General features: G+C 32.5%; 1 protein-coding gene across 3 annotated transcripts in view; it reads left to right on the plus strand.

Annotated features, from left to right (window-relative positions):
- LOC134718943 (selenocysteine insertion sequence-binding protein 2-like) overlaps positions 1–26490 on the plus strand; it is a 42464-nt gene that overhangs the window by 7258 nt on the left and 8716 nt on the right. For all 3 annotated transcript variants that reach the window (XM_063581802.1, XM_063581805.1, XM_063581804.1), the window contains 11 exons: positions 1652–1745; positions 2278–3353; positions 5720–5804; positions 7420–7685; positions 8556–8642; positions 11739–11840; positions 12912–12982; positions 13770–13822; positions 14893–15091; positions 16806–16911; positions 18595–18709. In XM_063581802.1, the coding sequence (XP_063437872.1) occupies positions 1652–1745; positions 2278–3353; positions 5720–5804; positions 7420–7685; positions 8556–8642; positions 11739–11840; positions 12912–12982; positions 13770–13822; positions 14893–15091; positions 16806–16911; positions 18595–18709 (2254 nt within the window). The remainder of the gene's footprint in view (positions 1–1651; positions 1746–2277; positions 3354–5719; positions 5805–7419; positions 7686–8555; positions 8643–11738; positions 11841–12911; positions 12983–13769; positions 13823–14892; positions 15092–16805; positions 16912–18594; positions 18710–26490) is intronic.

Below are 26490 nucleotides of genomic sequence, written 5' to 3' on the forward strand. Positions count from 1 at the left end.
CATACATAGTTCTAATAGACAGGTAATATAACATACAGAGAGTTCTAATAGACAGGTAACATAACACACAGAGAGTTCTAATAGACAGGAAACATAACACACAGAGAGTTCTAATAGACAGGTAACATAACACACAGAGAGTTCTAATAGACAGGTAACATAACATACAGAGTTCTAATAGACAGGAAACATAACACACAGAGTTCTAATAGACAGGTAACATAACACACAGAGTTCTAATAGACAGGTGACATAACACACAGAGAGTTCTAATAGACAGGAAACATAACACATAGAGAGTTCTAATAGACAGGTAACATAACAAACAGAGTTCTAATAGACAGGAAACATAACACAGAGAGTTCTAATAGACAGGAAACATAACATACAGAGTTCTAATAGACAGGTAACATAACATACAGAGTTCTAATAGACAGGACACATAACACACAGAGAGTTCTAATAGACAGGTAACATAACACACAGAGAGTTCTAATAGACAGGTAACATAACATACAGAGTTCTAATAGACAGGTAACATAACATACAGAGTTCTAATAGACAGGAAACAACACACAGAGAGTTCTAATAGACAGGAAACATAACACACAGAGAGTTCTAATAGACAGGAAACATAACACACAGAGAGTTCTAATAGACAGGTAACATAACATACAGAGTTCTAATAGACAGGAAACAACACACAGAGAGTTCTAATAGACAGGAAACATAACACACAGAGAGTTCTAATAGACAGGTAACATAACATACAGAGAGTTCTAATAGACAGGTAACATAACAGATACAGAGTTCTTGTAGACAGGTAACATAACATACAGAGTTCTTGTAGACAGGTAACATAACAGAGAGTTCTAATAGACAGGTAACATAACAAACAGAGAGTTCTAATAGACAGGTAACATAACTAAACAGATAGTTCTAATAGACAGGTAACATAACATACAGAGAGTTCTAATAGACAGGTAAAATAACATACAGAGAGTTCTAATAGACAGGAAACATAACAAACACAGAGTTCTAATAGACAGGTAACATAACATACAGAGTTCTAATAGACAGGTAACATAGATATAGGAAGATGTGGTGTGAGTGCCAAAAAAAACAAAAAAAACATAACATAGAGAGTTCGTATAGACAGGTAACATAACATACAGAGAGTTCTAATAGACAGGTAACATAACATAGAGAGTTCTAATAGACAGGTAACATAACACACAGAGAGTTCTAATAGACAGGTAACATAACATACAGAGAGTTCTAATAGACAGGAAACATAACAAACAGATGTTTCTAATAGACATGTAATATTTTTAAAAAATGTGGCTAAATTCACAGCAAACCAGGTTTTTCTTTGATCAATTAGTGGCATTGGTAAAGTAAGTGCCATAACTCATGTATGACTAATGTTATATTGAACACAAATTAATTATAATTGTGTCATGAGACTGTTATCCATTGAAATAATGCAAGACTTGGCCTCAATTTTTGTCAGTAATGTTAATTAAATGTTAAAAACTTGCTCTAAGGACTTAGTTTAGTAGTTTGAATTGATTGAATGATTAACTAAACATTATAATACACAAAAATTAGTTACAGATGGCTTTTAAAAGTGTTCTTGGTTTTTTTTCAGCGAAGAAGAACAAATTCAGGCAAAAAGGGAGGAGCTAAGAATGATTCTCCGAGAGCTCCTGTTTTAGTTCTGTATGAGCGGGAAATACAAACAGGTTTGATATGTTTATTTTGGGGAATTATTTACACCATTAAAAAACAAATTGATTAAGTAATTAATGAAAAAATTGGTGATATAAAGAAAATAGTAGATGTGGTATTGGTGCAAACAAGACAACCATCCAAGTCATAATGTGTTAAAAATAAACAAATATAGATCAAAGTACGGCCTTCGACACATAGCCGTGACTCATATAGAATAGCAAGCTATAAAAGGCCTAAAAAGAAATTTCCAGTGTCAAACAATTCAAACAGGAAAACCAACATTTATAACTGTCTTATCTAATTAACATTAAAAAAAAGAGTAACACTAAGACACCACATCAACAAATCACAACCAATAAGCAACAGATTATACTAAAATGAAAAATTGTATTAGCAAGATTAGTTCATTTACAAGGAAAAACATAATTGTTCTCCAGATTTTTCTGATGTTGAACTTAAGTTTAGTTATTTTAATTACATAACTAAGAAAAAAGAATTCTGGTTAAATATTATATTGATAAATAACAATTGATTATTTTTTAGATTTTTCTGAGAACTTTGCCTATAAGACTTTAGAAGAGCACCCTAGTTCATTATATCGTAAATCACATAGAAGGAATATACATGACAATAGAGATCTTAATTCAGACAGTGGTTACTCAAGTCCACTTCATAAAAGAAACCAGATAACTATTGGTACACAATCTGATTCTACACTGTCAATGACCATGACCTCTAATTCTATCCAATCAGATGATCCATCTATAGTTCATGCTGCAACTGTTCCGCAGCAAAAGTTTTCCTATGCTTTCATTGCTCAAAAAGAACCTAGTCCAAGACCTGTGATAAACCAAGATAATCAGAATAGTGCAGAAAACTTAAAAACAGGACAACAAAAATCATCAAATAATCAAAACAGAAACAAACAAAATCCTGGAAACAGATCACATGATTCTCAATTAGCCAATAGAAACACTTCTAATCCTGGAAACAGATCACATGATTCTCAATTAGCCAATAGAAACACTTCTAATCCTGGAAACAGATCACATGATTCTCAATTAGCCAATAGAATCACTTCTAATACATATGATTTAAATAATCAACATATCAACAAACAAGCCAACAAAAAATCAGAAGTAAGGAATAAATTTCAGGGAGACATACAAACAAAACAAAATCAGGTGAAACAGATGGGAAAGATAAACTCTGATGAAGAAACAAGAGGCTTCTCCAGGAAAGGAACTACTTCCATAGATGAAAATGATTATGGATTTTCAAGGACTAAAAATTTACGCAGTGAAAGAAAACAATCACATGAATCAAACTTTAATAAAAACAATCTGCAGGAGGGCAATAAGAGTGAAACGGGACAGAATTTAGAAACAGAAGGTGAGAGTGGAACACAGGGAAAAAAGAAACGTAGACGACGAAGAAAACGGAAAAAGAAGAACCCAGATGACCCAGCAGATTCTCAAGATGAGGCTGAATATGAACCACAACAGGAAGTGGAACTACATTTTGAAGATGTGGAAGAATTCCCTGACTTGAGTAGTGCTAAAGCTTTAAACAATAAGTCTTCAGGAGTAGGAATATCTTATAGTGCCATTTTACAGACTGTAAGTTTGGATTTTTAGCCAGCTATCAATATTGGTTATTTTGATTTTTAGCCAGCTATCAATATTGGTTAGGGCTATTCCATTTAAACATACATCAACCCCCAGGAAGGCACTATGACAATAGGGCAGCCACCCAGAGAAGCATTTTTACAAATTTTGAAGGATTGTCCTCATCAAAACTTTGAAAAGGGCACCCACCACTAGAAGTGGTTTCAAAATGCCTTCCTGGGGGTTGATCTATGTTTAAATGGAATAGCCCTTATTTTGATTTTTAGCCAGCTATCAATATTGGTTATTTTGATTTTTAGCCAGATATCAATGTTGGTTATTCTAATTATACATCTGGCTTATGTTGATGATGCTCTAGTAGTCCATAAGTCCATAGATAACATTTGAAAAATAATTGGTCAAAACATGTATAGCATAAACATTGTAATAGTATGATATAAGGGAGATAATTCAACAATAATTTGCATTAGTATTTCTACATGATGTGAAATATTCACTTCTTCTAAATTTAAAGTGCAAAACTTAAAAAATTAATGTCTCTTATCATACCTCATGCTTAAACTTTTTATATTCGTGTGATTTTGGGCCAACTCATTAACAAAATCAGACCTCCAGTTTAAGTTTGAGAGCAAGTCTGACTAAAAGTGACAATCTGACAATGCTCCCTCAAAGGTTTGATATTTAACATTGTTCAAATGTCTGAGATAACTAAAGTAACATTTGACAACCAAAAGATTTATTGCACTTGTTTAAATGTCCTCTGTCATGAACACTGTCACATAAATATACAATACATTCATATGTACGTATGCTGTCGAAAAATATAAAATGTATTTGTATGAGCTTTAGAAACAGGACAAAACAGTGAGTCTACACTGAGCTTTTCTCTTGTTTCGTAGCGAGTACAAATGTATTTGTATGAGATTTAGAAACAGGACAGGAGTCTACGGTGAGCTTTTCTCTTGTTTCGTAGCGAGTACAAATGTATTTGTATGAGATTTAGAAACAGGACAGGAGTCTACGGTGAGCTTTTCTCTTGTTTCGTAGCGAGTACAAATGTATTTGTATGAGATTTAGAAACAGGACAGGAGTCTACGGTGAGCTTTTCTCTTGTTTCGTAGCGAGTACAAATGTATTTGTATGAGATTTAGAAACAGGACAGGAGTCTACGGTGAGCTTTTCTCTTGTTTCGTAGCGAGTACAAATGTATTTGTATGAGATTTAGAAACAGGACAGGAGTCTACGGTGAGCTTATCTCTTGTTTCGTAGCGAGTACAAATGTATTTGTATGAGATTTAGAAACAGGACAGGAGTCTACGGTGAGCTTTTCTCTTGTTTCGTAGCGAGTACAAATGTATTTGTATGAGATTTAGAAACAGGACAGGAGTCTACGGTGAGCTTTTCTCTTGTTTCGTAGCGAGTACAAATGTATTTGTATGAGATTTAGAAACAGGACAGGAGTCTACAGTGAGCTTTTCTCTTTTTTCGTAGCGAGTACAAATGTATTTGTATGAGATTTAGAAACAGGACAGGAGTCTACACTGAGCTTTTCTCTTGTTTCGTAGCGAGTACAAATGTATTTGTATGAGCTTTAGAAACAGGACAGGAGTCTACACTGAGCTTTTCTCTTGTTTCGTAGCGAGTACAAATGTATTTGTATGAGCTTTAGAAACAGGACAGGAGTCTACACTGAGCTTTCCTCTTGTTTCGTAGCGAGTACAAATGTATTTGTATGAGCTTTAGAAACAGGACAGGAGTCTGCGCTGAGTTTTTCCCTTGTTTCGTAGTGAGTACAAATGTATTTGTATGAGCTTTAGAAACAGGACAGGAGTCTACGCTTAGCTTTTCTCTTGTTTCGTAGCGAGTACAAATGTATTTGTATGAGCTTTAGAAACAGGACAGGAGTCTACGGTGAGCTTTTCTCTTGTTTTGTAGCAAGTACAAATGCAAATCATATTTCCCAACAATGTACATATATTGTGTTTATGTTGAAATTACTCCAAACACTTGAAACTTTAGTTATTGATATAAATTATTGTCTCTAAATTCTTAAAGAAATGGACATAATTGAAAGGTGAACTGCAAAAAGAACACCAACATGAACTGGTTAGGAAACAGAAATATTCATATAATGGCTTGCTCAACATGGAAGTGGGGTAACAGGAGACTTTATTTGTACATGTACAAATGAAGCAAAAAATTATTTGTATACCTGTTATTTGTGTAAAAGTTGACTAGACTGCACAATAATTTGAATTAGTAACAGACATGACAGACATGACAGACATGACAGAAAATGTTTAAATAATTTGTTTGGCAAAAAAATTATAAATAACTTTGTGTTGATTTCTTTCCAGGTGCCTGTTAGCAGGCCTTCTTTAGTAGAAACAAATAAAACAAGTTCCTCTGAAGATTCTCCAAGGAAAGATAACTCTAGTCTGGGTAAGATAAGATACGGGTGGAATCAGAAAAAATGAGGCAAAAGTGTGACGAGCATGGTCAAAAATAAACATATTTTTTGGGGTTCAGGATTTGTCTCACCACATTCACCATATAATTTATTTTATGAAACTTTTAAAGTGTCCAGACAAAGCATTAAGACATTAAGAATAATTTTAACTTTTAATAACTAACAAAATCAGTAATTTGAACAAATACAACTAAACATATACACATGATTTACATCAATTAAGAGTACATTAAAAGCATAAACATATTTCCTATTAATGCCAGGTTGATTAAGGAACATTTGGATACCAAATTCTCTATACATTATTGCCATCAATTTGAAAGAAATCCTGTTTTAGCACTTTATGTATGGCAGATTATGAATGACCTGGTTATAAAAGTTTAAATACAGAAAAAAATTACTTAAGAATATTAACAAAAACACCTTTCCATTAATGACGCAACTTTTGGTAACAATCAGCAAAAAAAAATATACCAATATAGGCTACACTTTTAAAGTAATCATCTTTTTAGAAAAGCATCCATTTCTGGGATTTTGTCACACTCCTGACATATTTGACACATATCATATATATCAAAAAATATATAATATGAATGCATTTATCACATGTTGGAAGAAAAGTATCAAAAACCAGCAGGCAATTCTATCGAAATTTCATGAAATTATTGAATATATAGAATATGTTCTCTTTTTTTTTTAATCAACATAAGGGTGGAATCAGAAAAAATGAAGATTTTAACATATTGGGGCATATTGTTTCCCCCATTATATTTAGGAAAGTAAATTAAATGTCAAACCAACAAGCTCAATACCAGCTAACTTGCAGCCAAATTTCATTTAGATATCTTGTACCAGCCAAAAGTTTTATTAAAAAAACATGTCAAATTTGTCAGGAGTGTGACGCTTTTTGAGTGACAGGATTTTTTTTTAATAATTTACATGTTGAGTAAAAATTATGAAGATGGTTTATAATCATTCTTCAATACTAGGTTTTGTAGATTATAGATTGGTGTTATCATTGCACAAATTATTTTTCAGAAGCACCTGATAATCTATATGTTGAATCTACACACTTGATTTTTAGATGTCAGGAGTGTGACACTTTTTTTATACATTCAATGACATATATTGTTTAAATTTTGTATTTACTAACCTTCTTCTATCAAAATTTTGACACCAAGTAACAATGGATCATTTTTTTGAATATGTAATTAAAATTTAAACAATGTCATTGAATGTATAAAAAAAAGTGTCACACTCCTGACATCTAAAAATCAAGTGTGTAGATTCAACATATAGATTATCACATCTGCAATAAATGTTTTTCTTCTCTATGGAACAGGTGCTTCTGAAAAATGAATAACAATGTAAGATGAAAAGCATTATATAAATTTGGTACATGTTTAAAGACAGTTGTCACACTCCTGACATTTTTGGGTGCTTGTATAGAAGTTAATCCAATATGTGAATTATGCACCTCAGGATGTCTGTATAGCCTTTTATGGATAGCTTATACATGTATACAATAAATACTTACCAGTAATCTTTGCAAACCTCTAGTTTTACATGAAATCCTTTATATTACAGAAGACAAGGGAACAAGAGCCAGTAGACGAAGAAGGAAGAGGAAAGATATACTCAACACGGCAGCTGAGAATGAACTGGCTGAGATAGGTCTAGAACAGCAAATGTTGAAAGAACAATGTCTAAAAACCACAGGACAAAAAAGTAACAAAGAAGAGAAAGGACAGACACCAGGAATATTAAAAGTTAATCCAAAAACTCAGAATTCTGGGAAAAAATCAAAACAAAATGTATCATTAGATCTTGGGGCAGTAATTGATGCGCTAGAGGTAATTCAGTTATAAGGATTGCTTAGACATGTCTATAACTCAGGCTTTCAAATCATTTCACTAGTTCCCAGCCTATGGTGGGTTGGAGGTAGTTCACTAATACATATTGCTTAGACATGTCTATAACTCAGGCTTTCAAATCATTTCACTAGTTCCCAGCCTATGGTGGGTTGGAGGTAGTTCACTAATACATATTGCTTAGACATGTCTATAACTCAGGCTTTCAAATCATTTCACTAGTTCCCAGCCTATGGTGGGTTGGAGGTAGTTCACTAATACATATTGCTTAGACATGTCTATAACTCAGGCTTTCAAATCATTTCACTAGTTCCCAGCCTATGGTGGGTTGGAGGTAGTTCACTAATACATATTGCTTAGACATGTCTATAACTCAGGCTTTCAAATCATTTCACTAGTTCCCAGCCTATGGTGGGTTGGAGGTAGTTCACTAATACATATTGCTTAGACATGTCTATAACTCAGGCTTTCAAATCATTTCACTAGTTCCCAGCCTATGATGGGTAGGAGATAGTTCACTAATACATATTGCTTAGATGTGTCTATAACTCAGGCTTTCAAATCATTTCACTATCTACCAGCCTATGATGGGTTTCTATAAATTAAATTATTTCATTTATCTGTAATCAGTCTATAGTAAACATGACAAACAAATTTGACAACATTGAAAGCTGTACAGATTTTTTTACAACTTATGATTAAGAAACATTAGCATAGGGTTCCATCAAAGAGATTGGAAGAAACGTGTTCTGGAAATTAATCCTTTAAAACCCATCTTTATATTCTGTTTTTTTTTATTGCTTAGTAAAAAATGAACCAACAGATTAATCAAAATACAATTTGTTTTTGCAGCAAAAAAAGACGACAATTAGCTTAACATCTGCCGCTAGGATAGAACAAAAAGTCAAAACAGAACAACCAAAGAAAAAAGAAGTACAGGTAAGCCAATTAGTACTTCTTTGTCCAACTGTATCAAAATATGAACAGAAAAGGGAAAAGGGGGCTTAAGCTGCAAACAGACACAATATGACATATTACTGGGGATTCATTTATTTTTAGTTGTGACCAACTTTCATTGATTAAGGAAAACTTAGATGTTCGTGGATGTTTAATTTGTGGCATTGCCGAAGTCTTAATACAAGCGAATAGAAAATTTCTTGTTTCGCTTAAGCCTGTACCACAAAATACATAAAATTTGGTATCCAACAAATAATAATGAATGCACAGTAGACACAATAAAAGTTTCTCATCTTAGTAGTATTTGTGTAAGAAACTTCTATAATTTGAATGCTTAATTTTGTAATTATACCCCCGCTTTAAAAAAGGGGGGGTATACTGTTTTACCTATGTCTGTCAGTCCGTCCATCTGTTAGTCCGTCCGTCCGTTAGTCTGTCCGTCCGTCCTATGAATATTTTTCGTCGCATTTTTCTCAGGAACTACAATACAAGGATTTCTTAAATTTGGTTTCAGGGTTTATCTATTAAAGTCAGCTATACAGTGTGATGCGTTTTCAGATTGATCACTTGACAACTTCCTGTTTACCGAACACTTGTATGATTTTACAAATGAGAGCGAAGTTGAAAATTTTAGTTAATTTTTCTCAGGAACTACAATACAAGGATTTCCGAAATTTGGTTTCAGGATTTATATAAGTCCTGAAATTTGGTTTCAGGATTTATATAAGTCAGCTATACCGTGTGATGCGTTTTCAGATTCATCACTCGACAACTTCCTGTTTACCGAACACTTGCATATTTTTACACTATTAATATTATCCACTTGCGGCAGGGGTATCATCAGTGAGCAGTTGCTCGCAGTTACTTGTTATATTACATTTAAAAGCATTGAACAAGGCACAAACTTGCAACTGTTTAAACCTTGTACAACCCAACAAAATTACAATCGGAATTTTGAATGAACCTTTTGTTGGTTTTCCATATATTTGATGTTGTCATGGATTACAGTCATAGATGTTATATTCTAAAATAAGTCAAAATTACACAATCATATGATACTTGTATGTAATGTCATGTCAAAATAACACAATCATATGATACTTGTATGTAATGTCAAGTCAAAATAACACAATCATATGATACTTGTATGTAATGTCATGTCAAAATAACACAATCATATGATACTTGTATGTAATGTCATGTCAAAATAACACAATCATATGATACTTGTATGTAATGTCAAGTCAAAATAACACAATCATATGATACTTGTATGTAATGTCAAGTCAAAATAACACAATCATATGATACTTGTATGTAATGTCATGTCAAAATTACACAATCATATGATACTTGTATGTAATGTCATGTCAAAATAACACAATCATATGATACTTGTATGTAATGTCAAGTCAAAATTACACAATCATATGATACTTGTATGTAATGTCAAGTCAAAATAACACAATCATATGATACTTGTATGTAATGTCATGTCAAAATTACACAATCATATGATACTTGTATGTAATGTCATGTCAAAATAACACAATCATATGATACTTGTATGTAATGTCAAGTCAAAATTACACAATCATATGATACTTGTATGTAATGTCATGTCAAAATAACACAATCATATGATACTTGTATGTAATGTCATGTCAAAATAACACAATCATATGATACTTGTATGTAATGTCAAGTCAAAATAACACAATCATATGATACTTGTATGTAATGTCATGTCAAAATTACACAATCATATGATACTTGTATGTAATGTCATGTCAAAATAACACAATCATATGATACTTGTATGTAATGTCAAGTCAAAATTACACAATCATATGATACTTGTATGTAATGTCATGTCAAAATAACACAATCATATGATACTTGTATGTAATGTCATGTCAAAATTACACAATCATATGATACTTGTATGTAATGTCATGTCAAAATTACACAATCATATGATACTTGTATGTAATGTCAAGTCAAAATAACACAATCATATGATACTTGTATGTAATGTCATGTCAAAATAACACAATCATATGATACTTGTATGTAATGTCATGTCAAAATTACACAATCATATGATACTTGTATGTAATGTCAAGTCAAAATAACACAATCATATGATACTTGTATGTAATGTCAAGTCAAAATAACACAATCATATGATACTTGTATGTAATGTCATGTCAAAATAACACAATCATATGATACTTGTATGTAATGTCATGTCAAAATAACACAATCATATGATACTTGTATGTAATGTCAAGTCAAAATAACACAATCATATGATACTTGTATGTAATGTCAAGTCAAAATAACACAATCATATGATACTTGTATGTAATGTCATGTCAAAATAACACAATCATATGATACTTGTATGTAATGTCATGTCAAAATAACACAATCATATGATACTTGTATGTAATGTCAAGTCAAAATAACACAATCATATGATACTTGTATGTAATGTCATGTCAAAATAACACAATCATATGATACTTGTATGTAATGTCAAGTCAAAATAACACAATCATATGATACTTGTATGTAATGTCATGTCAAAATAACACAATCATATGATACTTGTATGTAATGTCATGTCAAAATAACACAATCATATGATACTTGTATGTAATGTCAAGTCAAAATTACACAATCATATGATACTTGTATGTAATGTCATCATGATGAAATAATACTACACACATATAAACTAAGTAGTACACAGCTACTTCTGCATAGGTACTATTTCTGTACTAAAAATATGTAGTGCTGGAAATTTACTTTTAATATTTAGTTCTATTTCTTTACTTTAAAATTATTGTAATATTTAGGTACTTGTATTTTACAGTACTAACCCTAACTAGATTCTTGACTATGGACCAGCTGAACAATTATAATGTTTAATTTCCTATCACAAAAAAAATTAAACATACTTGATTGTGTGGTTCATATGTGTTTCTCTTGTTATTTTGTATATAGATTATACCAGATGGCACTTATGCAAATTTTATTTATATTTAAAAGAAATGTTTATTGTTTTTGTAGAAATCCAAAGGAGGTCACAATGTATTAGATGCCAGTGCTCCTATCAAACGTGGAAAAGAAAGAGAAACACCAAAGGCAAAGAAACCTAGTCCATTGAAAAAGGTTAGAGTATAACATTTAAGGAATAACAGTACTGTAGTTTAAGAGTTGCCACCATCAATTGTAGATTTGACGATCGCAAATGCAGTTTTACTGGCGATGCGTAGCGGAAACAGTACAACAGAGATTTGCAACCGTCAAATCAAAATTGATGGTGGCAACTCTTTAACTACAGTACTGTTATTCCGATTTAAATGCATTTCAAAAAGAAATAATACGATAAAACTTGGAAAAATGTATAATTTTGACAAATAAAAAAAATCAGCGAAACTTCATGAATGATTTTGGCACAAAGACGTCATGGGTAAACTCGATGTCATACAAATAAAAACTTACAAACTGGAGGTTATTACATTACCTGTACGCTTCAAATCAGGATAAAATTACAATAAAACGGGGAATTCGAGGTAGGTGTTGTTTTAATTTCGATTGTATAGTAGTAATCGAAATTTGTTGATTCAATCATTTCAAAATGGTTGTCCTTCCTAAGTTATGCATGGTCAACTGTGGATTTGACCGCAACTTTTTGCCAATGAAAAAAATTGTTACATACAAATTGCATTAGAATTACATATACACTGTTGTTATTGTCTTTGTGTCTGTGTCATATTTAGAACTTTACATGCACCTGCCACTAGGCAATGGGGGCAAAAAGGGTTACTCTTGTCTATTTTTTTCGTACATCCCAAAATAAGTTTCCGTTGTCTAATTTAGTTTGCCTCAACCAAATGTTATAAAACTTATACATAATGCTTATTACCACATAACTTGAATTTTGGTCGTGTTACTTTAACAGTTCTCTAAATATGTCACTGCATGAAGTTTTATGCAACATAGTCATCATCTGTGTCCCCCTTAATTTTATCAGTCTTTATGATGGTATGGAGTAATACATCCGTCTTGTTTGTATATGAAATCTTTTTGATGAACATTTTTGTTAACAGCTTTCAAGAAAGTATATTATATTTTGGCCAACTTTCCTCCTGGTAGTTAGTTGTCTTATTGGCAGTTATACCAAATCTCCTTTATTTTTATATGACCTTTTACCCCATACATATTTTTTTTTTATTGCAGGTAATATTGAAAGAGAGAGAAGAAAAGAAACATTTAAAGATGTTAGAAGGAACAGAATCTGGATCAACAGAGTAAGTATTACTGTATAGCTGGTTATTTTTTGTGGGGTGTAAATCATGTTAATTTTTCACTTATTTTCCCTGATAGAACAGAATTACTAAATAAATTCCGCCAATTTTAAAGTATACATGGTATTGATATTAATTCCAAATTCACCAAAATATTTTGTAAACCTTATGAAATGAAAATCACAAAATTTTACACCCAGGAAAATAACCCAATATGGCATAAAGGACAGAGTAACTTGTCACAAATAATTACTAAATAGAGTTGAGGATGGATATGGGGAATGTGTCAAAGAGAGTTGAACCCAACCAATGAGCAAAAACAGACGAAGGCCATCGATTGGTCGTTAACCCAGAGAGAAAATCCCTCCGTCAGAACCCAACCAATGAGCAAGAACAGAGGAAGGCCATCGATGGGTCTTTAACCCAGAGAGAAAATCCATCGGTCAGAAGCGAGCTACAACTGGGTCCTAAATGATAATGTATATGTGTTCAGTGAAATTGATTTGATACTCAATTGGGAAACAAATATTTGAACCAAAAAAGCCATACAAGACTTACATGCTAGATGTTATTGACTTGGGACAGGTGCAAACATTAGGTTTGGTTTATAGCTATCTTCATCACTTAGTTATACCGGTATTAACACTTCAATTTGTTGTTGGTAGAAAAACATGCCTCTTTAAAAATTAAAATTGTTCAGATACAAATTTTTACCCTTCTGATTTTGGTAATGATTGGTTCAGAAGATATTATCTGATGTAGGTTCTATATTTGACTTCTATATTTCCAGAGCAGCTGTTGGTATTGGTGTTGTGAGTGCTGAAAGTGACCTGTCTCAAGATGGTAAGTAATCACAAAACAAGTATTAGTACTTATACAAGTAAAAACATTGATTTTGATGGACCAAGGAAGATAACTCTAAGAATCATCCACTATTTTATAACATTAATGTTTGCATGGAGCATGGTGAAAGCTTGTTAGAATAAGTTCAAAATAATTTGTTTGATTGGTAATACACACTAATTATATAAAATTATAAATGTAAGAACAGTGACTATTGGATTTACTTATAACTTTGATGACTCTTTGATAAACTTAAATACTGGGAGGTTTGACACTTACTATTTTAAAATATTGCCATACTGTACAGACATGTTACCATACAGACATGTTACCATACAGACATGTTACCATACAGACATGTTACCATACAGACATGTTACCATACAAACATGTTGCCTTGTTTTATAGACAAAAACAGTTATCCATTTTTTTCTACTTTCTTAAGAAATGTCTGAACTGTCATTATGGACACAAAATGATTTTATCCCTCAGGTTTTCTCCACTGATATTTCTCTAAAATTTCATCAGGTGTTATTTTCAATTTCATCTGGAGTCTAGAATCAATACCGATGAAGTTTCAATAGTAAATACATGTTTTACCCACTAAAAAATCCAATGATATTAACAAGTTACTGAAGGAGAAAGAGAGAGAGGTAAAGATCTTAATATAATATCAACATTGAATTTGCATAAATGTTATTTTAACATTTCGTAATTTCACATTTGGTCAAGATTTATTAAAAAAAACAGGATTTGGGATTAAGTTTATATCAGTCACTGTATTTTCTAATTCTTCATATAGTTTCTTTAAAAAAACCTTCATCTCAACTAATTGATCCCTCAAAAGATAAACCCTAAAGCAAATCTTACTACAAGTATGTAATATTGGCCTAAATTACGTAGTTGGCCATAACAAGAAAGGGTCAATGTATTCTTTTTTTTTTATGAATCACTTGAATAAGTAAATTTGTTGATATTGGCCAGAATTTCTTTTGACCTCATTGTTTGCACACATTTCAATATTAATGGAAAGTTTATCTATATAATTCTACATTATTATGTCATTACAGCCATGAGTACAAAGAGTTCAATTGAATACACTGGTACCCCAGGAAGTGCCAACCTGTCTCCAGTCAGTCAGACTTCACCTATCAGCATGAGTCCACTGTCTCCAGGAACCAGTCCATTAAGTTCAGAGGTCAATAGTCCTATAGCAGGGGCAGTTGGGAAGGATGTGGTTAAAAAGATACACAGCAGAAGATTTAGAGAGTGAGTTTATTTATCTATTTAATTATAATCATCTTCTTAAGATGTGACTACTTTTTGTCGAGCCTGCAACTTTTGTTGCAGAAAGCTCGACATAGGGATAGTGATCCGGCGGCGGCGGCGTTAGCTCACTTCTTAAAAGCTTTATATTTTAGAAGGTGAAAGACTTGGATGCTTCATACTTTGTATATAGATGCTTCATGTTATGAAGTTTCCGTCAGTCACATGTCCAATGTCCTTGACCTCATTTTCATGGTTCAGTGACCACTTGAAAAAAAAATAATTTTGTAATGTTGAATTCTCTCTTATTATAAGTAATAGGATAACTATATTTGAAATGTGCGTACCTTGCAAGGTCCTCGTGTCTGTCAGACAGTTTTCACTTGACCTCTACCTCATTTCATGGATCAGTGAACAAGGTTAAGTTTTTATGGTCAAGTCCATATCTCAGATACTATAAGCAATATTGCTTTTATATTCGGTGTATGGAAGGACTGTAAGGTGTACATGTCCAACTGGCAGGTATCATCTGACCTTGACCTCATTTTCATGGTTCAGTGGTTATAGTTAAGTTTGTGTGTTTTGGTGTGTTTTTCTCATACTAAATGCAATAGGTCTACTATATTTGTTGTATGGAATGTTTGTAAGGTGTACATGTCTAGTGGGCAGATGTCATGTGACCTCGACCTCATTTTCATGGTTCAATGGTCAAAGTTAAGTTTGCGAGTTTTGGTCTTTTTATCTAATATTATATGGCATAGGTCAACTATATTTGGTGTATGGAAATATTTTATGATCTTTATGTCAGTCGTGCAGGCTATTTAACCATGACCTCATTTTCACGGTTCATTGCACAGTGTTAAGTTTTTGTGTTTTGGTCTATTTTTCTTCAACTATAAGTAATAGGTCAACTATATATGTTATATGGGAGCATTGTTAGCTGTACATGTCTACCTGGTATGGTTCATTTGACCTTGACCTCGTTTTCAAGGTTCATTGGTCTTTGTTTAGTTATCTTGATTAATGTTAAGTTTATGTGACAGTTGTAATATAGCTTTATACTTAGGACTATCAACATAATATCAATGATTAGTACAGAAGGCAAGACATTTCAACGTGTGCACTATTGTTTAAAAAACAAAATATAGAGCATTGATTAGAACATTCTATACATCATATCCATGATCATTTCCAGAAAATTAAAGTATTAATTTACACCTATAAAGAACATAACATAACTTTTGCAAGGTGCAGGAATCTAATATCTGTTCCAAAAATACAAATGATGTCATTGTTAAAGTCATCTTTAAACATGGAGTTACCTTCCTTTGTCCAGAATTGTAGTTTTTTCAATGCAATATTTAATTTCACTTTCCACCAATAAATTAACACAATCTCTACCCTTCTGTGCTAACAAGCACTTTGATTATATAAATTGGGGGATTTTATTTACAATTTCTATAAAATTTGTCATGAAAGTTGCATTTAAACTTCACTGTAAAAGTCTTTTGGGGGGAGTTTTTTTGTTTGAACTATTTGTCCAAAAGAAATAAACTATGAAATAACTGTGTTTGTTGGACATATAGAATACAGTGCAAATAGAAAAAGCATGACATATAATTTGGTTAACCTTATCACTTTTCTTCTTTAATAACTATTTTGAATCAGCTGAGTTAACCTTTAACCTTATTCGTGATAATTGATTTTCTAATTACAGATATTGTAATCAAGTCTTAGATAAAGATATTGATGAATGTGCCACCACCTTACTACAAGATCTGGTCAGATTCCAGGACAGAATGTACCACAAAGATCCCTCTAAGGTCAGTCGTTAAAAGATAAAGAAGATAATTGGGGCCTTGGTGGCCGATTCGTCTTAGTAGTTACTACTGTAATCACTAGCCAGTCAACACTGAGGTTGTGAGTTAGAAACCCGCTTGTGGGGGTGCACTTGACTCCACTCTTAATTTTCTAGGATTGTCAATTTTCCTATCGGTGGTTTTCTCAGGGCACTCCAGCTTCCCCCACCATTAAAAACTGTCTGCCACAAAATAATCTAAATGTGGTGCTTAAAAGTGGCATTAAAACACCAAAAAATAAATAAATAAAGAAGACTATTAAAGTAAAAGTCTGTCTGTCATTTGTTTATGGCATTATCATGACAAGTTACAGTTCAATTTGCATTTTTTTTCTGGTCTTATGATTTTGTGCAGAGTTATAGTCCTTGGACTTAGAAGATTCACTGAAATGATAATTTTTCTGCACTTTTTTGGTCACTCTTGAAGATGAATATATAATTGATATATGGTTTTATCAAGGCAAGTTACAGTTTAAGTTCTATTTTTTATCCTGTCTGATAATTTTGTGCAGATTTATGGTCCTTGGTCACTTAAATAATCAGTTGTCAACACTTTTTATAAAACTGCAAAGATAAGAAAATATATTTGATATATGGGCCCCTTTATCAAATTGTTCCACACTAAGTTTTAAAGGGTTCAAAATTGAACTTTGTTTTATTTCCTCAAAAATTGAATTCTTGTTTTTTTTTTATATGCTGAACATTGCTGAATCTAACTATGTATTTAAATTTTGGATATTGGATCATAAAAGGTAAATGTTCAATGTAAAATTTTTAAGTTTTCAGACCACAATCATTCTGTGTCAGAAATCTATTCTGTGTCAACTATTTAATCCCAATCCAAATGCATAGCTGTATCAAGCTTGAATGTTGTGTCCATACTTGCCAAACTGTTCAGGGTTTAACCTCTGTGGTCATATCAAGCTGTGCACTGCTGAGCATCTGGTGATAGTCGTGTTTGAAGATATTGACTTGATATTTGTGATAAAGTTTACACCATGACATGTTTAAGAATAATTTAGAGTTTTGGTATTTCCATGACGTGATTACTACACTCATATGTCTATTTCCTTGTTGAGTGATGAAATGTGTGTGGTCCAATGAAAAATAGTATAACATATTAACATAAAATTAATACTTCGCCTTGGTGATGAGTTTTTCAAATTTTGTTACCATCCATTAATAAACATATTATTATGGAGAAGACGTTCTAAGTTGCAAAACTTGTGTCTAATCCTATTGTCAATGTTTTTGGACAATAAAATATGTTTAAACTAAACTAATAAACATAAAAAGTTTATTTCAACAAGATAATTGAAAACCAATACTAATTCTAGCAAACTGATTAAGATACAGGGTGTGTTTGGATATACACCTGAGGCTTCCTATGGTTACCCATAGGTACCTATGGTTTGATATTTTGTGTATAAAATATCAAACCATAGGTACCTATGGGTAACCATAGGAAGCCTCAGGCGTATATCCAAACACACCCAATAATTGAAATACTATCAAAGGGAGATAATTGAAATACTAATCAAAGGGAGATAATTGAAACTCACTTGTAACTTTCAATGACACTGTTAGCTTCTTTTTATATAGTAAGTTATGTTCTTCCGTATACTGAAATGTATTTGTTCATTTTCAGGCAAAGTTAAAACGAAGACTGGTGCTTGGTTTAAGAGAAGTTGCAAAACATTTGAAATTAAGGAAGATAAAATGTGTCATTATTTCACCAAATCTGGAAAAAATACAATCAAAAGGTAAGATAATTTATGATAATTACAATACTGTACTTTGGGCCAAAAGCCTTCAATCCATCTAAAGGTAGGACAATTTATGATAATTACATTATTGTACTTTAAGGCAAGAAGCCTTGAATCAATCTATTGTTAATTAAGTGCCAGTCTGCCTAAGAATCAGGCAGTGGTGAAAACATGACAAAAAAAACCCCACCCAAATTGACATTGATTTCAGTTCATAATATGTAGTGATGCACAAAAATAACACTCATTTCCATTTTCTGTTCTGGTAATAGAAGATACAATTTGGTGGAAATGCACTAGAAACTAACGAATAAGGGGAGAAAACTCTGTAATTTGCTATCATTCTAACCAATTTTCTAACCAAGTTATTTGATATTATCTGACACACACACACGAAAGACTAATAATTTTTAACTCTGGATGATGGTTAGTATTATAAAGCATGATGAGCTCGGTGGGGTTTTTCTTATCATGTTTTATTTTTTACCTAAATTGCCTGATTCTTACAAAGACTGGCACTTAACAATTTTGAGATGCTTTTATTTATTGTTTAAATTGAGACAATATAGGTTTCTCAAAAATAAAAAATTGTCATTTTAAATCAAAACTTTGTATTCAGAATTTCTTTTAAATTGCAATATTTAATGCTTATTTAATTTTCCAATTTTTTTATTGTAAAAATCTGGCAAAAAAAATGGTGTGTTTACAAAGTCTTGTTCTTGTATTATACACACTTGGTCATGTTGGTATCACGTTGTCTTCATCCAAAGACATTTGGTTTCTGGACAATAACTTAAGTAAATAAAAATAAAAATCTATGTAATTTAAACACAACATTTATAACCACAAAATGAAGGTAAGGATGGATTTTCCTGGTCATGGTCTTAACAGTTTAGGAATTAAGGGACAAAAAGGGGCCTAAAAAGGTGTTTGTCTAGTTCCCAGACAATCACTTGTGAAACTGTGGATGGATCTCTCTGAAATTATACCACAACTTTCCATACAACAAAGGGTTTGTTAGGATTGGCTTTTTTGGGGTTATGGCTCAAACTATTTAGGAATTACGGACAAAAAGGGGGGGGGGGGGGGAAACAAGGGTTTCCTGGTTAATGGACAATTGAAAAAAGTACAATGTTAGGTTACCTTACACTGCTTTTAAACTATGTATAAAGAAATGTTGTATTGTCTTGAGGTGATTAGCTCTCAATTTATTTTTAGAACTAACTATTAAACACTGATTAAGGAATATTAAGTTTGGCAATGATTATGTATGTCATTTTCTATTTTTACACTTTTATGATGTATTTCAATGGGTAATAACAGTTGCAAACTCATTTGGATTTAGATTCTAAATTGAGATTATGATCATATTTTGAGGGAAAGATTTGGGGGGTTAAAAAGAAATTGTGGGAGGAGAACAAATTTATACATTTCAGATGTCAGAAATTCAAAAGAAAATTTCTTCAAATTTTTATTTTTTGTAAAAACCAACAAATATGTCATTGCTAAAATTAGAGCACAGGATTAACAAAAGTTTTGTCAAACTTATTCAAACATTTGAAGGGCAAAAGTGTCTTTCTAATTGACTTTTGTAGAAAAAGCAAGACATAACGATCCTACATTCTGTTGGTGGCATCTACAAATATTCACTCTGTGGTTAAATTTTTTTCAATTTTAATAACTTTCCTAAACTATCTTGGATTTAAGAACTTTGACAGAACCTTGTTTATGTTAGTATCCAGAAATGAATCTTGTAATATAAAATATATAAAAAATCAGGTTTATCCATATTTTACTTTTGAATGGACTTAGTTTTTCTGCCATTTAACATTACAATCACTCTGTGGTTAACATTTTCTGAAATTTTAATATCTTTTTTCAACTATCCTGGATTTCTACCAAACTTGTTTATGATGATAAGATAGTATCCAGAAATAAATTTTGTGAAAAAAGAAATCGGTATTTTTACTTATAAATGGACTTAGTTTTTTTGCCAGTTAACAGTTTACATTCACCTTAGATCTGTGGTTAAAGTTTTTATAAACTTTTATTACTTTTCTTAAACTATCCTGGATTTCTATCAAACTTGGACAGAAGCTTGTTTATGATCAAAAGCTTAGTATTTAGAAGGAAATTTTGTTAAAATATATTTCCTATTTTTCTGCATGTTACTTAATTATGTACGTAGTTTTCTCCCAGTTAAAATTACATACAATTCAATCTGCAGTTAATGTTCCTAAAACATTTATTAGCTTCATAAAGTAGGCGAGACACTGAGTTCCACGAAACCCTTACAAATGTTTTCTTACAATAATAAAAACATTAGCTTCATAAAGTAGGCGAGACACTGAGTTCCACGAAACCCTTACAAATGTTTTCTTACAATAATAAAAACATTAGCTTCATAAAGTAGGCGAGACACTGAGTTCCAGAAACCCTTACAAATGTTTTCTTACAATAATAAAAACATTAGCTTCATAAAGTAGGCGAGACACTGGGTTCCAGAAACCCTTACAAATGTTTTCTTACAATAATAAAAACATTAGCTTCATAAAGTAGGCGAGACACTGGGTTCCACGAAACCCTTACAAATGTTTTCTTACAATAATAAAAACATTAGCTTCATAAAGTAGGCGAGACACTGGGTTCCACGAAACCCTTACAAATGTTTTATTAGCTTCATAAAGTAGGCGAGACACTGGGTTCCACGAAACCCTTACAAATGTTTTCTTACAATAATAAAAACATTAGCTTCATAAAGTAGGCGAGACACTGGGTTCCACGAAACCCTTACAAATGTTTTATTACAATAATCTTAATAACTTAGACCTAACATAAGTCAACATTGTAGACAAAACAATATCCTTTGTGCATCTAGCAGAGGTGGATTTAGTGGGGGGGGGCCAGGGGGCTCTCCCCCCCCCCCCTTTGGGAAAAAATTTGGTTGCTTATATAAGGAATCACTGAAGCATGACTGGAGCGGGCCCCTACTTATGAAAATTTGTGGATCCGCCACTGTGTTAGTGTTATAGACAGTTATAGACAGTAGGTGTTCTGTCTGTCTGTTCATCCATCAGACATATTAAAGTTAACTTTCTAGATCCGCCACTGTCTTAGTGTTATAGACAGTTATAGACAGTAGGTGTTCTGTCTGTCTGTTCATCCATCAGACATATTAAAGTTAACTTTCTAGATCCGCCACTGTCTTAGTGTTATAGACAGTTATAGACAGTAGGTGTTCTGTCTGTCTGTTCATCCATCAGACATATTAAAGTTAACTTTCTGGATCCGCCACTGTCTTAGTGTTATAGACAGTTATAGACAGTAGGTGTTCTGTCTGTCTGTTCATCCATCAGACATATTAAAGTTAACTTTCTAGATCCGCCACTGTCTTAGTGTTATAGACAGTTATAGACAGTAGGTGTTCTGTCTGTCTGTTCATCCATCAGACATATTAAAGTTAACTTTCTAGATCCGCCACTGTCTTAGTGTTATAGACAGTTATAGACAGTAGGTGTTCTGTCTGTCTGTTCATCCATCAGACATATTAAAGTTAACTTTCTAGATCCGCCACTGTCTTAGTGTTATAGACAGTTATAGACAGTAGGTGTTCTGTCTGTCTGTTCATCCATCAGACATATTAAAGTTAACTTTCTAGATCGGCCACTGTCTTAGTGTTATAGACAGTTATAGACAGTAGGTGTTCTGTCTGTCTGTTCATCCATCAGACATATTAAAGTTAACTTTCTAGATCCGCCACTGTCTTAGTGTTATAGACAGTTATAGACTAGGTGTTCTGTCTGTCTGTTCATCCATCAGACATATTAAAGTTAACTTTCTAGATCCGCCACTGTCTTAGTGTTATAGACAGTTATAGACAGTAGGTGTTCTGTCTGTCTGTTCATCCATCAGACATATTAAAGTTAACTTTCTGGATCGGCCACTGTCTTAGTGTTATAGACAGTTATAGACAGTAGGTGTTCTGTCTGTCTGTTCATCCATCAGACATATTAAAGTTAACTTTCTAGATCCGCCACTGTCTTAGTGTTATAGACAGTTATAGACAGTAGGTGTTCTGTCTGTCTGTTCATCCATCAGACATATTAAAGTTAACTTTCTAGATCCGCCACTGTCTTAGTGTTATAGACAGTTATAGACAGTAGGTGTTCTGTCTGTCTGTTCATCCATCAGACATATTAAAGTTAACTTTCTAGATCCGCCACTGTCTTAGTGTTATAGACAGTTATAGACAGTAGGTGTTCTGTCTGTCTGTTCATCCATCAGACATATTAAAGTTAACTTTCTAGATCCGCCACTGTCTTAGTGTTATAGACAGTTATAGACAGTAGGTGTTCTGTCTGTCTGTTCATCCATCAGACATATTAAAGTTAACTTTCTAGATCGGCCACTGTCTTAGTGTTATAGACAGTTATAGACTAGGTGTTCTGTCTGTCTGTTCATCCATCAGACATATTAAAGTTAACTTTCTAGATCGGCCACTGTCTTAGTGTTATAGACAGTTATAGACAGTAGGTGTTCTGTCTGTCTGTTCATCCATCAGACATATTAAAGTTAACTTTCTGGATCCGCCACTGTCTTAGTGTTATGGCCAGTTATAGACAGTAGGTGTTCTGTCTGTCTGTTCATCCATCAGACATATTAAAGTTAACTTTCTAGATCGGCCACTGTCTTAGTGTTATAGACAGTTATAGACAGTAGGTGTTCTGTCTGTCTGTTCATCCATCAGACATATTAAAGTTAACTTTCTAGATCGGCCACTGTCTTAGTGTTATAGACAGTTATAGACAGTAGGTGTTCTGTCTGTCTGTTCATCCATCAGACATATTAAACTTAACTTTTGGTTAAAGTTGTGGTCACATCAAATTAACATTCATTATGATATGTTCTGTCTGTCTGTTCATCCATCAGACATATTAAAGTTAACTTTTGGTTAAAGTTGTGGTCACATCAAATTAACATTCATTATGATATGTTCTGTCTGTCTGTTCATCCATCAGACATATTAAACTTAACTTTTGGTTAAAGCTGTGGTCACATCAAATTAACATTCATTATGATATGTTCTGTCTGTCTGTTCATCCATCAGACATATTAAAGTTAACTTTTGGTTAAAGTTGTGGTCACATCAAATTAACATTCATTATGATATATTCTGAAATATATGCTAAATAAGGGTTTAGTGGGTCACCAAGCATAGAAGGGTGAGAGTATGGTCCATAATGCATTTAGTCCTAACGTACATATTCCTGCCATTTCCCAGTATCTTGTGAACCAGCTGGTAGACCAATCAGGACAAAAGACTCCAAACTTTAATTTTAAGGTGGTACCTAACACTACAGGGAGATAACTCTGTAAAGTCAGCTAAACGTTTTAATTGCGTTGTGTTGTTTAAGGAATATTAAGCTTCTCAATGATCAAAATAAATGTTTGTCAAACTGCTTTATAACCAGTGTTATTTTTCTGATAAAACGGTTGGTTCAAATTTTTAACCGGATTTTTGTGACAAAAATGTCAGTTATTAAATTGGGGATGCTCGGCGGGCGGCAGGGCGGGCGGGCGGCAAGTCGGGCGGCAATCAAATGTTGTCCGTGCATAACTCATGAACCGTTCAGGAGTTATGGTTCTTGAAAGATTGAAAAAAGGCGTTTCCAGTCGTGTCCGTGCATTTACGCATGAACAGTTCTACCAAAGCTTCCCAAATTTTAATATGTTGTTACTGGTGACAAAATGGAGGTCAAGTTCAATAATGACGATTTTGACTTTTACCGTTCAGGAGTTATGGTTCTTGAAAGATTGAAAAATGGTGTTTCCAGTCGTGTCCATGCATTTACGCTTGAACTGTTCTACCAAAGCTTCCCAAATTTTAATATGTTGTTACTGGTGACAAAATGGAGGTCAAGTTCAATAATGACGATTTTGACTTTTACCGTTCAGGAGTTATGGTTCTTGAAAGATTGAAAAATGGTGTTTCCAGTCGTGTCCGTGCATTTTCTCATGAACCATTTAACCAAAGCTTTTCAAATTTTAATATGTTGTTACTGATGACAAAATAGAGGTCAAGTTCAATAATGACGATTTTGACTTTTACCGTTCAGGAGTTATGGTTCTTGAAAGATCGTAAAATGGTGTTTCCATTCACGTTGTTGCATTTACTCACAAACCATTCAATCTAATTAGCTTTTCAAATTTTAATATGTTGATACTGATGACAAAATAGAGGTCAAATTTGATATTGACGATTTTCACTTTCACCAATCATCAGTAATGGTTCTTGTGACATTGCCAGGACACAAATAAATGCTAATAAATCCGGTTTGCTGTCGTTGTGACAGCCTCTTGTTTAAAATTTTTATATTTTTGTCAAAGGGTCAAAGCAAATACTTAGTCAAAATTTAAAGAAAATTAAACGAGCCAAAATAATTTTAGTGAAAGTGTTGGGTACCACCTTAAGTGCTTAGGCAGTATCATTCAGAGTTCAATGATTTTTTTAAAGAGTTTGACAAATAGTGGATGAAATTAGAAACCCATTGAACGCATGTTCTCCATTTCCTTTCTCAATTTTATGTTGTAATACAATTTCATAATTTATTAGTTCTGTATAATTAAGACTCCTTTTATTAATCAATGAAAGTGTGAAAAAAATATTCATGGTGTATGGTAGTAGAAAAATGTTTGTTATAACAACTTGAAATGAATAAATCAATGATTCGTTATTATAAATGTGTATTGTTTGAAAAATGATTATTACACAGTTGGTGTTCTATTTTTACTCTCTACACTTAATTAAGTTGTGATAGTTTATTGATTTAATGAAAGCTTATTTACCAGGAATCAATCACAATGTTCTATATAAGAGACAGGAAACCAGGGTTCATTCTCGTCTTATAAATAGGACAGTCGGAATCATCCATCTTTTAACAATGAGGGGAATCTTTATCAGAAACTTAAAGATGTCCTTTATAAAAGACAGGAAACCAGGGTACATTCTGGTCTCCATGTCCTATATAAGAGACAGGAAACCAGGGTTCATTCTGGTCTCCATGTCCTATATAAGAGACAGGAAACCAGGGTTCATTCTGGTCTCCATGTCCTATATAAGAGACAGGAAACCAGGGTTCATTCTGGTCTCCATGTCCTATATAAGAGACAGGAAACCAGGGTTCATTCTGGTCTCCATGTCCTATATAAGAGACAGGAAACCAGGGTTCATTCTGGTCTCCTATCTAGGACAGTTGGAATCATCAGAAACTTTAAAAAAAAAAATCCTTCATATATATATTTCTTTTTCCATCTATTTTACTTTTTATTTCATGTACAATGTATTTTATAGAAGAAAAAAATTAACAGCTTATATTTGATATATGTCAGTATCAAATGAAAGTAACAAAAATGATTAATAAGTTTGAATTCAAATTTGAAAAGGTCACAGAAAAGTTAAAAGTTTGCAAGTACTGAGTTTTTTAACTTTTGAAAGCTAAATGGATTATTTATATAGCTTTAAAATTAGGAGTTCAGTTTAATTAAGTAATTTTTAACTAACAATGGATTAAAAGGCCACTAAAACAACTTTTTTTCTTTAAATTTTGAGACTCGGGTGTTATTATCTGGAACTAAATTTAAAAATAATTTAAAATTCCTCTCACTGACAATATATATAACATCTGCTTTATTAGTAATTTTTTTTTAGCAAACTTGATTGTAAAAACTTTTAGATATAAATTATATAGAAAAGAAAATGACAATTATCTCACGTTTAC

The sequence above is a fragment of the Mytilus trossulus genome, chromosome 5 (assembly GCF_036588685.1).
Source record: "Mytilus trossulus isolate FHL-02 chromosome 5, PNRI_Mtr1.1.1.hap1, whole genome shotgun sequence".
Lineage (NCBI taxonomy): Eukaryota > Metazoa > Mollusca > Bivalvia > Mytilida > Mytilidae > Mytilus > Mytilus trossulus.